Source organism: Cricetulus griseus, chromosome 3, assembly GCF_003668045.3.
Source record: "Cricetulus griseus strain 17A/GY chromosome 3, alternate assembly CriGri-PICRH-1.0, whole genome shotgun sequence".
Classification (NCBI taxonomy): Eukaryota; Metazoa; Chordata; class Mammalia; order Rodentia; family Cricetidae; genus Cricetulus; species Cricetulus griseus.
In genome coordinates this window covers 44,454,554-44,469,582 of record NC_048596.1, presented here as the reverse complement: position 1 = coordinate 44,469,582, position 15,029 = coordinate 44,454,554, and the positions used below count along the sequence as shown (strand labels likewise).

The 15,029-nt window shown below is 34.0% G+C and overlaps 1 protein-coding gene across 3 annotated transcripts in view; it reads right to left on the bottom strand.

Annotated features, from left to right (window-relative positions):
• The window catches only part of Vps13a (vacuolar protein sorting 13 homolog A), a 173,391-nt gene that overhangs the window by 25,763 nt on the left and 132,599 nt on the right, over positions 1 to 15,029 (bottom strand). For all 3 annotated transcript variants that reach the window (XM_027406578.1, XM_027406579.1, XM_027406577.2), the window contains exons 54-62: positions 14,268 to 14,500; positions 13,415 to 13,568; positions 12,540 to 12,686; positions 12,002 to 12,083; positions 10,816 to 10,885; positions 9,347 to 9,452; positions 3,891 to 4,004; positions 2,381 to 2,526; positions 1,079 to 1,160 (exon numbers count right to left, since the gene is read on the bottom strand). In XM_027406578.1, coding sequence (XP_027262379.1) covers positions 1,079 to 1,160; positions 2,381 to 2,526; positions 3,891 to 4,004; positions 9,347 to 9,452; positions 10,816 to 10,885; positions 12,002 to 12,083; positions 12,540 to 12,686; positions 13,415 to 13,568; positions 14,268 to 14,500 — 1,134 coding nt within the window. The remainder of the gene's footprint in view (positions 1 to 1,078; positions 1,161 to 2,380; positions 2,527 to 3,890; positions 4,005 to 9,346; positions 9,453 to 10,815; positions 10,886 to 12,001; positions 12,084 to 12,539; positions 12,687 to 13,414; positions 13,569 to 14,267; positions 14,501 to 15,029) is intronic.

Genomic DNA, 15,029 nt, shown 5'->3' with positions numbered 1-15,029 from the left:
TAAAAATATAATTATTATTTTTAAAAATACATACTTGTGTAATGTGTGTGGAAGTGCATACTGTATTTGGGTAACTGTAGAAGGCAGATTTCAACCTCAGGTATCATCTCGAGGAACACTATCATTCTTCCATGAGACAGGGTCTTATAAGCCTAGAATGATGGCGTGTAAACCCCAGTGATCTGGTCTCTGACTACTCAGTGCTGGGATTATAAGTACATATTAGCATACCTGGCATTTTCATATGGGTTCTGGGGCTCAAACTCAGGTTATCAAACTTGCAAGGCAAGCACTTCAGTGACTGAGCCATTTCAGACAGCCTACTATACTTAGGTTTTGCAAAGCAACTTGGCCTTACTGTGAATGAAACTCTAGATTCTAGAATACAGAAAAAGTCTTCAGTGTTGCATTACTTTTGAGTTACTACTATCAGCACCTTATAGATTTCCCAGTGTCACAAAGTACATGGCAAAAGTGGGATGCAAGCCGGGTGCTGGTGGCGCATGCCTTTAATCCCAGCACCTGGGAGGCAGAGGCAGGCGGATCTCTGTGAGTTCGAGGCCAGCCTGGTCTCCAGAGTGAGTGCCAGGATAGGCTCTAAAGCTACACAGAGAAACCCTGTCTTGAAAAACCAAAAAGGTGGGATGCATGTCCAGAACTCAAGCACAAATCCTGACATAGAGGAATCTCTCTAGAGTTGAAAAGACCCACAAAAACAAGGTGTGTAGCTGACTCAGTAACTCCACACTAAAAATATTTGTGCTCATCAGTAATTGACAGTTTCAAGAAACTAAGTATAATAAATTAACATGTTATTAATAATCTATGTGTTTCTAATCCACACTGATTCAGAAAAAAATACTAAATGTTTTTTAAGAACAAGGACAAAAAAATAAAATGGTGGTTGGGCTGAAGTTCATGTGAATAAATCTGAAAATCTGAGGGGGAAAAAATGTTTAAAATTTTAAAACTTGCTATTTGCTTTCCTGATAAATTTATAGTACAACATGCATGGACATACATAAGGTTTGACTAGCTTATATATTTCCATGACTTTGTAAGGCAATCTTACACTAACCTGTTTTGAATAGTGTCTTATTACTTCAGATTGCAGTTCAGATGTTGTACGGAACTGGTAGTTGAGTTCAAAAAAGGCAAGCCTGAAAACACATATTAGCAAATACATTTATATATACATGTACATATACATATACGTATGTATGCATGGAGGGAAAGAATATTTTTTTAAATATTGATGACTGGCTTCATTTTCTTTAGAATTTTCTTCTCCAGATCTCTCCCAGTACATTTATCCAATCTAATTCTTGGCACATTCTAGTGAAAGAAATTCTCTAATAACCTCATAAAATCTGTAACTCTTATCAAAGATTGAAACAAAGATCTCAGTCATGGATCTGTAGAACCATTTCCCAACTTTGCCCTATAAAGGCCCCAAAACAAAATGTTTTGATAAGCTGAAATGATTGAAGGGGCTGCTTCTGTCTCTACAGGTCTTTCTTTCAGGACTATAGCAGAGGCAGTAACTGATTCACTAACGGGAAGGCTCTTTTTGCTGACTATGAGACCAGGAATGTACATTTCACTTTATTCTGATGCCATCAGACCCATGTTTTTGTGTTTGACTGTTTCCTAGTCAAACACTAGGATTCAGAACTGCCTCTGATTCTCATGTTGTTTTTACTAAGCAGGCAAGCTAAGACATGTTACCTGGGAAGACCATTCTTTTCTAAAGTAGTCTCTATTCAGACATGTTGAGTTACTGGCCAGATACTCAACTAGTTCCATTACAACTCCATTCAAATATAAATATGGGCTTTGCTTCTCTGCTTTTGAGATGAGTTCTCACTATGTTGTATGTGCTCCTTTTGAACTCCTGAACTCTAGTCATCTTTCCACCTTAGCCTCTCAAGTCCAAGGCTACATATGTGTCCCACAATGTCTAGTCTCACATAAATGCTTGATTATAATTCATTTAAATTGATCCCTTCATTGTCCATTTCATTGTATTCTGTCTAGTCACATACTCATTGAAAAGCTTTCATCTTATGGGCTTGAAAGCTCTATCTTTTAAATAGCATAACATTTAAGTATCCACTTCTTTTGGGGAATCTTGATTCAGCCTAGAGTTTCTAAAGTACATAAAACTGAATTATCTTACATCTTCTTTTCTTAAGGAAATTACTTAAAAATTATTCTTAACTAGGTCATTAAGGACAGATAAAATACTTGGTATTATTTTTGATTATAACACACTTAAAGACAGGAACAACAATTTGCCCATAATTTTCAAATTTACAAAAATTTTTGGTAAACATAAATGGTCCATTCATCTGTCTATAGATGTAAGTATTAAACATACTTAAAAACTACATCTTGTACATCTGTAAGGGTGGCACCAATACTCTTCAGCAAAAGATTGAGAGAATGAACAGGAATTAGTCCTCCACGTTGTCCTGAATCTTTAGCTTCTTCTCTTCCAGAGCTCAGTGAAACACTCAAATGCAACTGAAGAGATAAAGAAATACATTGAAACACTTTCCCCATAGTGGAAACTTTAACTTTTAGAAAATAGTTTAATACTAAGTTCATTAAAACATAGATAAGATCTCAAAGTTACCTGAATTATGACAAAACTTAGTAACTAACAGTTTAACAAAACTTAGTAACTAAGAGTTTAAGTCAAAATTAACATAGCAATGTTTAAAATTCAACAGTTTGATATTCATAATTGAATTCTACTCCTTTTTTATTTTTATGAGACAGTATCATAGCCCAGGCTATTTGGACTTGGAATCATTCTTGCCTTAGCATCATGAATGCTGATCTCACAAACACTATTACACCCATCTGCAACTCTATTCTCATGGCACTATGATGAACCTAGGAAAATGTTCACTTTAATATATGTGTTAGTATCATTAACAACCTAGATTTTGCAGTTGTTAATAATAATCACACATCTCCAAAAGTTTACAATTCAATTATCAGAATTAAGTTAGCACAATAAAGTCAGTTTAAAAGCACTTTTGTGTTTTAGTGCATGCATACACATATGCATATAATTGTGAGATAATTTAATGTGCTATTAAATAAGTAACTTGCAGAAATTATGTTAGGAACTTAGATTAGCACTAGCAAGATGGCTTAGTAATAAATTAAGGAGCTTGCTGCCAAGTCTGACAACCTGAATTCAATCCTTGGAAACCACATGGCCAAAGGACAAAACTGATTCCATGCTCACAGTGACAAGTACATGCACACACATTAAAACCAAAATCAAAACTTAGATTTAGGCTGGTGAGATGGCTCAGCAGGTAAAATTACTATGCAAGCCTACAAACTAAGTTCAAACTCAGAACCCATGGTGAAAGGAGAGGAGGTTATCCTCTAATCTCCTATCCACTGTGACAAAGGCAGGCATGTACTCATATATGTACAAACGATAATTCTGTGTGCAACTTTTTTTGTGTTGCAGTATGCCTGTGTGCATGCACACATGTGTACACATGTGGGAGTCAGTAGATAATATCCCTGTGACACTTAAGTCCACTTTATGAATTAACCTATAACTACATCATCCACGTTATATTAAACTTTGAAAATTATCACAATTATGAAAAAGATAAAGTTAAGTAACAAAAAGTCAAGATGTATAGGCCCAGGATGTAGGTGATTTCGATATTATTTCCAAATAGTAAAATATACTTTTTTAAAAAAAGTAAAGGATCAATTCCTCTGTTATTTCTATCTGTAACTGTAAAACTATACAACTACTATATTATTACAGAAAATAATTTAGATACTAATTCCCTCAAAAAAATGATCAATTTGTAACTAATTTATAAAACAAAAATTATGTATTTCCTTACCTTGATAGGAGATATATGAAAATATTCAAAGAGATTGATTTGGGATTGATCTACTGATGAAACTGTTTCATATTCCTGTTCAAACGTTTCTACATCCTTATTAAAATATTCAACCTATACAAGGAATATAAACACCAAGAGGACTTGTTTATGTAAGATATTTAAAGGCAATGCCTCACAGATTGAAGAAAACTATTAACACTTGGAGTCAGCATTATGCTTAATAGGAAATTACTGCTTCAGAAGTAACTTGTTACTGCTACAAAGTCTGTCACAAACCACATGATAAACTATCTTTTAAGTTTCTATTAAATGGTACCCAGCTTTTCTTCATGTGACTATAGATTCTATTTTACAAGAGCACCAATACATTCCAGCAACAAATTTTTGTGGATAATTTGCTTCTTTAAACACAATTCTATAACAGTCTGCTGAAACAGAGGCCAGTAATACAAATGTTAAAGGAAAAGGTACTAAATAATTTTTCATAGGGTAGTATTGACTTTATTTTTGGTAATCACCAACACTTCTTTTTCAAATATGAACAGACCCAAGTTATTTCTGTGTGCTGAAAAAAAGTCCTAAGAACTTGAAGTTACAGAAATTATGCAGCTAAAAAAAAGTAAAAACTGAAAAGATTCTATGATAAGCTGGATACCATTAAACATATTCACATGGTAATTATAGCTGTATACGAAAAATGAAAAAAAATCAATTCTCCAAATACTGCCTGAAACTTTTCCTAAATTACTGAAAAATAAAATACATATCCAGGAAATTTGTGAACTCAGTCTAGGTACAACAGATGCAAACCGAATTACAATAAAAATAATACTAAAAATGCTGAAAGATACAGAAGAATCCTAAAAGCAGAAAGCTCATTATATAGATGCCAGTAAGATAAATGTTGATTTTTGTAAAAAGATAGTAAGGTAACAAATACTCATAGTGCTGCAATGCCAAACAGACCAAAAACCCACATACAACAGAACTACTTTTGGAAGTGAAGAAGTTATAAAGAATATTCCAAGATAATCAAAGTCTGAGAATCTGTGGCTAGCCAACCTACTAGCTAGCTACAAAAAAGTAGTAATGGAAGTTTCTGAAACTGAAAGCAAGTGACCTGTCTTAGTTTTGTTTCCTGTTGCTATGAAACACCTCAACAAAAGCAATTTTAAGGGAAAGAGGGATTACTCAGCTTATAGTTCTAGGTTCCAGCACATCACTGTAAGGAGGCCAAGGCAAGAACTTAAGCAGGGAGTTACCTCCACAGACAGGCAGCAAGTTGACTGCACAGAGAGAGGGCATGCTCTCCGCTCTTACACAACCCAAAGATGGGAATGGTCCTCCTACAATCTGGCTGGTCTCCTGCCATCAGTCATGTTATCAAGACACCTTTCAAACCCCAGACAGCATAGGCCAACCTAATTTAGACAGTTCCTCAATTGAGACTTCTTTTTACAGGTGACTTTAGATTGTGTCAAGCTGACAAATTAAATTAGTCACCACGTGACTTCAGACTTTAATTTGAATCCATATGAAAAAGAAAAAGACCCAGGAAATGATGAGTATAAAATGACCAGACTCAGAAAGGTAAGCATTATTACGTTTTTTCTCATATACAGATTCAAGATTTAATATAACTATAACTTTAATTACATGTTATAAGTATATTATATAATTATATGTGAAAAGAAGAGGAATTATGAGGAGGAAGAACAAGAGGGGGCAATGAGAGGAGAAAGGCAAAACATCTCAAGTTTTTTTCTCATAAGTGTGAGCAATCAGTCATCTATTTGTCATAGATGTATATTTTTCATTTCTTTTCATACATGATTCAAGCAAGTAATTTATTATACTTAGATCAAAAGGAGACTGCTATACAAACATAAGGAGCTGAGTTTGATTCTCACAGAACCCAGGTAAAAATCCAAGTACGATGGTGTGTGCTTGGAATATCAGATCGGGGGATATTCCCTGGGTCTTGCTGGTCAGTCAATCTAAGACAATGAGTGAACACCACACTCACTTGAGATTTGCCAAACTCTGGCATCCACGGGTATGTGCATACACACCCTGCCACATCTGTGAAAGCACACACATATGTACACACCAATAACTAAAAATGGAAGTGAACAGATCTCAAGGCAATAACCTAATCTAGCTTAGAAAATTAAAAAGAACAAACACACGAGCAGGAGGAAGGGGGCTATGAATTTAAGAATAATTAAAGCAACATGTTAACAGACATTAAAAGACAATTTGATAATGCAAATTAGAATAGAAAGTAAATTAGGTACAAGACTGGACTCACCAAGATAGGATAGATAATGGAGTATTTTCTCTGAATTTGTCTAATCCAAATGGACTAGACATTGTTGATGTACTTATTGCCTGTCTATATTGTATATAGTTATTGTACTTATTGCCCATGGTTTTTCTTATATTAGTTATAGCCTTCCTATTGTATTACACAAAAAGGGGAATTGTGGTGATATAGTGCTGATGATCTAATAAAGCCACTGGAGATCAGAATGCAAAGTCAGCCAGCCACACTGGTTAGCTATAGAAGCTGGGCAGTGGTGGCACACACCTTTAATCCCAGGACTCAGGATACAGAGACAGATGGATCCCTTTGAGTCCAAGACCACCCTGGGCCACAGGAGAGTGAATCAGTCTAAAAGAGTAACAGAGCTCACACCTTTAATCCAAGCACTAGAAAGGTATATATGGAAGAAGCAAAGGGTCTCATGTGAGATTTAGTTTCCAGTCAGGGAAGACAGGAACTCCATTTCTGCAACACAACAGTAAAACAAAAGAATAAACAATGAAAATGATAAACTGATTCTTTGAAAGGACTACAGAGGGAACTTTATTTCTGACTTTACCAAGTAGATGGCTTATAAAGAAATGCCATCCATAATTTATGCCAATAAACTAGAAACCTCAGATGAAAAGGACAGATTCCTAAAATCACAGAAAAGTGGTGAAACTGACTCAAGAAGAAACTGATCATTTAAAATTATCTCTAAGAAGTGAAGTGTGATTCCAAAACTGTCTGGAAGGGAAATGCTCATACAACTCTACCACCACAGAATTCTAGTAAACATTTCAGAGTATCAAAATTCACAAATGCCTCCAAAAAAATAGAGGAAGAAGGGACATTTCTCAAACCATACTACAAAGCTATTACTATTCCAACAGCAAAACCAAACCAAAAAAGGCACAAGAAAACCACAGATTAGTATCTTTAATGAATATGAACATAAAAGTCTTTAGCAAAATAATAGGTAACCAAATCTGTCTGTCTAAGGTATAAGAACAATACCATATAAATGTAGGTATTAAATATACTGTCAAAAAATAGGGAAGAATTCAGGGTAACCTATACTGAAAATCTACCCTATAAATCAGAAACAACCAACCAATGCCTGCTCTCATGGCTGTCCAACATCTCACTAGCTTCAAGGAAAGCAAATAAGGATGAAAAAACAAAAGCACACACATCAAAACCAAAGAAATACAACTACTTTTCTCAGATGATCTGATCTTACATACAAAAAGCCAAAAGAAGATACATAATTAGAGGCAACAAGTGAACTCAGTAAGTTGCAAATGACAAGAGCAAATATCAAGAACAGTTAGTTGTATTTCTGTTTATAGTAGTATTATAACCCCACACTGACACTATATAATATGAACAATTTCATGCATAATAATCAAACAAAAATAAATACCTAAGAATAAAATGTAAATTACAAAATCAATACTCTGGAAATTACAATGTATTGTTTGAAGAACTTGACAAGCTAATTTAAAAATTCTTATTGAATTTTAAGGGCTCAAGTTAGCCTAAATAATCTTGAAAAAGAGTGAAGTACTGGATCATACCTCAATTATAAAATTCACTGATGATAACAATTAAGGTTGGCAAAAAAATACATACACAGGTTTCAGGAGTAAAATTATGTATTCCCCCTAACCTCCCCTCCCCTGCCTCCGCAAAAGAAGCTAGCTATGCAATAGAGGAGTGAACAGTGTTTCATGCTGCTGAGACAGCTGACAACACTTCCAGAAGAACCGAGGTCTTTATGTTACACATAAGAGAAATGAGACAAATGGATCAAAGACCTAGCTGTAAAAGTTTAAGCTTTAAAGACTTAGATAAATGTTAAAATATTCCTAACACAGGATTTGACAAATGATTTAGAAGCATACTAAAAGCATGAATAGTAATAAATAAAAGAAAAAATAACTTGTACTTCATTAACATTAAAAACTTCTATGCTTCAAAAAACTACCAAAACAATTGAAAACATTTGAAAATCATATGGCTTGTCAAAGACCAATTAGAATGCACAAAGAACTTTGGAAATTCAACAGTAAGAAGACAGCCTGGAGAGCCTGAGCAGACACTCTCCGCTAAAGATACACACATCTCTAGCACATTAAAAGATTCTCAGCAGTGGACTAGGTTGGCTCAGTGGGTATAGTCACTGCAAAGCCTGACAATCCAAATTTGATCTTAGCACTCACATGGAGGAAGGAGAAAACCAACTCCCATGGGCTGTCCAGTGACCTCCACATGTATGCTATGGCATACTCCTATTTCCCACATGTAAATAAAAGTTTAAAAAATAGCATTCTTATCAGTTGTACAAACCCCAGTGAGAAGCCAGTTCATACCCACTAGGATAGTCAGAAAAAAAAAAAAACCAAAAAAACCAAAAAAACCACAAATAGTAATTGTTGTAGGGAAGGTTGAGAAATCACAATTCTCACACATGCTAGAATGAAAATCAGTAAGAATGAAAACAGGTAGAAATGATCAAACATATGAAAATATTAGAGAGTGAATTTTTTAAAAGACTCAATTTGATTAAATATAATTACCATGTTACTTAGCAATTCTACTCCTAGAAATGTATATATAAGAGAAATGAAAAAGCATAAGGTAACAGAAAAATATGTACACAATAAACATCATCATCCTAGTCCATGTGCAAAAGCAATTCATATTTCAATTGATTGACAAATAAATAGGTACAGTGTTCCAAACCTATGTAATGAATTATTACTTGGCCATAAAAAAGAATGAAATGCTAATATATATGTTACAACATGACGAAGCCTTAAAAACATGCCAAGTGACAGGAATTCAAGGGGAGTTAAAGGGGAAATGGGGATGAATATATTTCATTGTATACATGTATGAAATTCTTATAAATACTTAAGAAGTATGTCCTTAGCCAACATTATATAGTATGATTTTGTGGATATAAATGTTAAAGACAGAAAGCACATTAACATTTGTACAAAATTAAAACATTTAATATGTAATGAGAGATTCTTGAATTTGACCAGGTAATGACTACAACTTTATCTACAAAGTTTGGTAATATTTTCTTAGACTGTCTCTTTTAATATCCTTTCCTGTCAAATGCTGCAAGTCTTACCTCTGTTTTCTCAGTCACCTCGGCTTTTGGAATAAGGTCTGCTATGGCATACACAAATCCAAGATCCAATCTGAGATCCATTTCTTGAATCAACACTTTGAAATACCTACATTAAAATGTAGGAAGCATTAAAAACCTTTTTAAGTAAATACATTAAGGGAATTAGATGAAATAAATTAGAACTTTGAAACTTGGGACTAAAGGAATGAAAGCAATGAACCATGCTATAACAGCAAGAAACTCAAAAATAGCAAAGTGGCCACAGAAAAGAAATTGACTTGTGACAAAAAGTTATGAGACAGACCATTTCATAGCAACAATGATGAGCAAACAAAAACGATATGCAATAAAACATTATATTTAAATAAAAATTTTAATTAAAAAAAGCAAGTCCTAAAAGTCTTTTATAGTTTTAAAATTTCTGAGAAAATTAGACATCTAACTAGCTAGAGAGATGGCTAAGTGGTTAAGAGAACTCACTGGCTGCTCTTCCAGAAGATTTGGGTTTGATTCCCACCACCCACTTGAGGGTCTGTAACTCTAGTCCTATGGAATTCCATGTTCTCTATTGACTCAGCAGGTACCTGGCATGTATAAAGGTATACAGACATACATACAGGCAAGACACTCATACTTATAAAGTAGAAATAAAGGCAAAAAAATTAAAGAAAATCAGAAAATAAAAATAAAAGCAGTTTAACCATACATACACAGTAACAATATATTATTTATTTTTAAATTTTATCTTATTATCAGTGTGTGTGTGTGTGTGTGTGTGTGTGTGTGTGTGTGTGTGTGTGTGTGTGTGATGTGTGCCACAATACATTGTGTAGGCTGTTCTTTCCTTCCACCATTTTGAAGGTGCCAGAGATAAAACTCAGGCTATAGTAGACTTGTGTTACTGTCTTTATCCACTAAAACTTCTGATCAGCTTTATAATACTCCATTTTTTTAAAGCAGGAGAATGAATATTATTTATCTCAATGATAAGAAGGAAGAAATAAAGGAGGAGTATCACTTAGATTGATGCTGTGGTCCATAATCTGCTTCTGGGAATGAGTAAGTTGTGGGTAAAGATGCAAATCTTACTTTTATCGCTGTTTCCAAAGTAATGTATGGTCATTATATATAACTTAAAACAGAAAAAAATGCATATAAAAATAAAATACCCAAGATCCAGAAACAGCTATTGTTAACCTTTAGGTAGATTATAATTAAAATCTTCTCACTAAGAATATCAAATACTCAATAGATTTCATTTTACCTTTAAAATTTATTATCCTATACTTAAATATTTTACTCACCTGAAATTTAGGGGTTTTTTTTGTTTTTGTTTTTTTTTGTTTTTTGGTTTTTCGGGACAGTGTTTCTCTGTGGCTTTGGACTGAAATTTAGTTTTAACAAGAACAAAAATATTCAAATGTCAGACATAAAAAATTAAACACACAAGAAATATCTGAAACACTTACTTAATGCGTGATATCTGGGAATGTCCTGCAGATCTCATAACAATACTAACATCTGTAAAGGGCTTTGGTGCTGTGAAGGTTAAAAATATAATTATGCTTATCACATTTTAAGCCAAAGATTAGGCATTTCCCTTCAATTTAATATACACGTCAGTGGAAAATCAATCAATGTAGTAAATCAGCAGCATCAATTAAAATTAATGACATCTACAAGGTCATTTAGTCTTAATTTCAGATCCCAGAGCTACCTTTTCAGTTATCTGCAGTCACTTTAAGGATAACTAATTACAAAAACTAATGACTTTAAGTTAGAGGTATGGACTAGAATCATCAGCAAATTGTGAAAACATATTCTAGAGAATGGTTCATGCTTCTAAGGGAATTAGCATATACAAGTAAGGTGGTTAAAAGATTTGCAAGAAATTATGAAGAAAAGCTACTCAAAAGTGTGAAGTTCATGATATGGGGTGGTCTGTGGTGAGAACAACAGAAAAGGGAGGCAAAGAGAGGTGGATGTAATGGTGGTAGGGAGCAAAGACAAAGGATGGTAAAGAAGGATCAATAAGGAAGACAGAAGAAGCATAGAAGAGGAGAGAAGGGCTGAAGAAAGAATGTCAGTTATTCTCATTTGGAGAACACAGAACCAGTCAGAAAAATGCTGAATCCGGGGGTTGGATAGATGGCTAAGGGGTTAAGATCATTTGCTGCTCTTCCCTGCACCAATGCTACGCAGCATACAATCTGTAACTCTAGTTGCAGGGCATCTGATGCCCTCTTCTGGAACCAGGCATGCACACAGTACACATATACACTCTCAGGCATACACATTCTCATGCATACACATAAACTAAACAATAAAATCTTAAAAAAAATTAAATCTAAATTTTCTTATTGTTTAATTCAGTTTCTAATATTTTAAATATTTAAGGTTATTATTTAGTTTACATATCAGCAATATGGTTTAAACTTCCTATTCCTAAATAAAACGCCAATACATACTTTTCTAAGTAACCTTTCCCTCAGCATTCACAGGATGCTCTATTGAATAATTCCTAGTCCGTCAGTAAGCAGTTTTATTATCTAATGATCTTGAAAAACTAAACTTGAGAATGCTATCTTTATAGCCAAAACAACAATAAAACAATTAGCCATACAACTATACTACAATCTAAAAATAAACACACACCTGAGTCCATTGTGACAGACTTTGGAGGTTTAATAGCATAAAACACGAAAGGAAAAATAGCACCATGAATCTGGTTTTGGATCTAAGAAAATGAAACATGAATCAGTATATAGCAGGTCACATATACAACCCCACCACAATAACAGAATTTTAGAACTAGATTCAGACTAGTCAACACACAGCTGATACAAGAAAAGGATTCAGTACATCCCTCATGTCTCCAACTTCAGTCCCTCCCTTCTTTCATTCCCTCTTTCTCCCAAACTATCCCTCCCTACTCTGTGCCTTCTTTCCTTCTTAGACACAGAGTCTCATTCTGTACCCCAGGCTGGTCTTGAACTCATGGTGATCCTCCTGCCTCAGGTTGTTAAGTGCTGGGATTATAGGCATGTGTAACCCTGGCTTCTTTTCCAGTTTCTCTGTGTGCTTTCTACTCATTGGCTACCATCTTACCTTTTTCTTTGGCTTTGTGCTAGATAAAACAGACCAGGGAAATGTACTTGGACTTTCATTGTTTTGCCTTCATTTCCAGACTCACCTGTATTCTATAAATCTGAATTCTCAATGACGACTGGTGTGCTGATGTGTTATATTCTACTTTTAGTGCTGGGAGGTAATTTCTCCGTACAGCTATCACATGTGGTTGCAGAACTTTCATGTCATTGCCACTAGGTGTTAAGCGAACCTGAAAAAAAAAAAAAAAATCAACCCACTCCCAACAATGAGATGTTTCTTTTTCAACCATTGATTAAAACTATAAATTTATATGAAAATAACTTTAGGATACAGTAATTTAAAATGTAAAATCTACAGAAGAGAGTGGTAGGGTCAGGGGAATTAGCAGGAGCAAAGTAAAATGATATATTCATGGAATTCATTACTTTATATGTTAACTTAGAAAAAATAAATTAAAGCTGAACATGCTAGTGTATGCCTGTAATCTCATACTCTGGAGGCATACACAGAAGATTGCCATCCTCAAGGATAGCGTGGTCTAGATGGTGAGTTTTAGGCCAGCCAGGGCAAAACTAACTAAACCATACCAAACCCAAAACAAAAAGAAAGCTTTTAAAATACAGATTTAATATTCAAATTTTTCATTCCTATTAAAATTAATATAAATATTCACATAAACATTATAGTTTGGCTGTATCACTTTTTGTATGTAATTACTAAAACTGACTTTAATAAAATAATGCAAATCTTAAAAAAAACTTGCTTCTTGTTACTTTAAAAATAATTAGTAACTGGTATCTTGAGTGTTCATTCTTAATATAAAAACAGGTCAGATGAAGTATGTACATTAGTGTTAATTACATTCGATATGTTTGTAAGAAGTCAGTTTCTCCTTAAAGAAATAATTCAAATTAGAATGTAAAATTAAAAGTTCACACCAGTACTTTTTAAATTTACCGGAATGTTATTGTCCAACTCAATAACCTTGTCTTCCAAAGGTGAAGACTCTGTGTATTCCTTGAATTCCTTCTCCAGCTTCTCAGTGTGTTTTATACTCATTGGCTTCCACCTTGCCTTTTTCTTTGGTTTTGTCTCCCAAACAACATCAGAACTTACATATAAAAGCAGAAATCACAGTATTAATTTATAACAATTAAAGTAGTGTGTCACATAAACTACAGAACCTCTACCCAAGTTTTGCCAACAGCCTCAGCTATATGTAAGCACACAGATAATTTAAAACATAAATTTACTCAAATAATGCTTTTTAGTTTTTATAGTGTTGCAAGTTGAAGGAAAATACCAGTGAGCTTCCCTGTCATTCTTCATTTTCACTAGGGAGTTACAGATAATAGTAAACCTGAATAAATAAACCTGAATAAATAAAACTGCTAATCATGAACTAAAATCAGTTTGACTATGTAGGAAGGGAAAATGCTTTTGGTATAAGAAAATGTAGATGTTATAAGACAGATCTGCAGTCTTGGCTACCAGAAGTGGTAGGAAACGTCTTATTAAGATGAAACAGTCAGTAGGGCCGAATTGAGAAGTGTAATTTCTGCAACTTTTAGGGAGGCAAAGAGGTTAACAACATTTCAGACACGTTATCAACTTTAACAAGACCTAGAGCAGTAGACAATTGTGGTGCATGAAGAACAAAGAGACTACCATTATGGTAGGCACACACTAGGCACAGAGATAACAGAAGCCAGTGGGAAGCCAAATAAGGTAAAGCCTTTTAGGAACAGACTCTGAGATTTATTTCTGAAATATTATTCCAAACATTACTTCTAATATTAATGCATCTAACCTTGTAATGCCTATATAGGCTACTTCTTGCTTTGTGTAATTATTGACAAGTGAAATCCCAACATCTTGTAATGCCAATACAATTTCTTGCTCTGCTAACTCTGCTTTTTCACTTTCGTACGTTACTTTAAACACTTTTGGATCTTCAGTGAATAAAATAATACGCTGCAAGCCTTCAAAGAATGAAACTAAATAAATAGTTTTTTTCCCCACAGTTATAGGTGTCATCATATCCTAAAAGAAAAGAACCAAAAAATAGGGAATCAGTTTGTATCCAACAAACATTAAGTCTATACTTGACATTTATATGAGTATATGAATAGCTTTTCTTCCTAAAGCTGAGGCAACAAACTAAATGAACACTTGTATAACACTTGGAGAGAGTTATTACTCATATGAGCAATTTCAGACAATTCATGACAATCTACAGAATGAATATTTGTACAATACCTGGAAGATTTCCTCACTAAAATAACCTGATGTCAGCTGCTACATGATAATGACACTGCTAATCATGAACTAAAATCAGTTGTTAAAGTACTTTTAGATCACAATAAAAACTAGTTTAAAGTCCTATAAGCTAAACTAACAACACAAAATATAGTATTTTTTTTCTACTGCATTTTAACTCTATGGAAAATGCAGTACATATTAAAGGTTGTTTAAGCTTCAACTTCACATTTCCTTCCATAGCAGAGTAAGAAAAAGGTATTTGTAATCTCGATTGCAAGCCTTATGAAGCACTGAAGCAACTGAGTGCAAT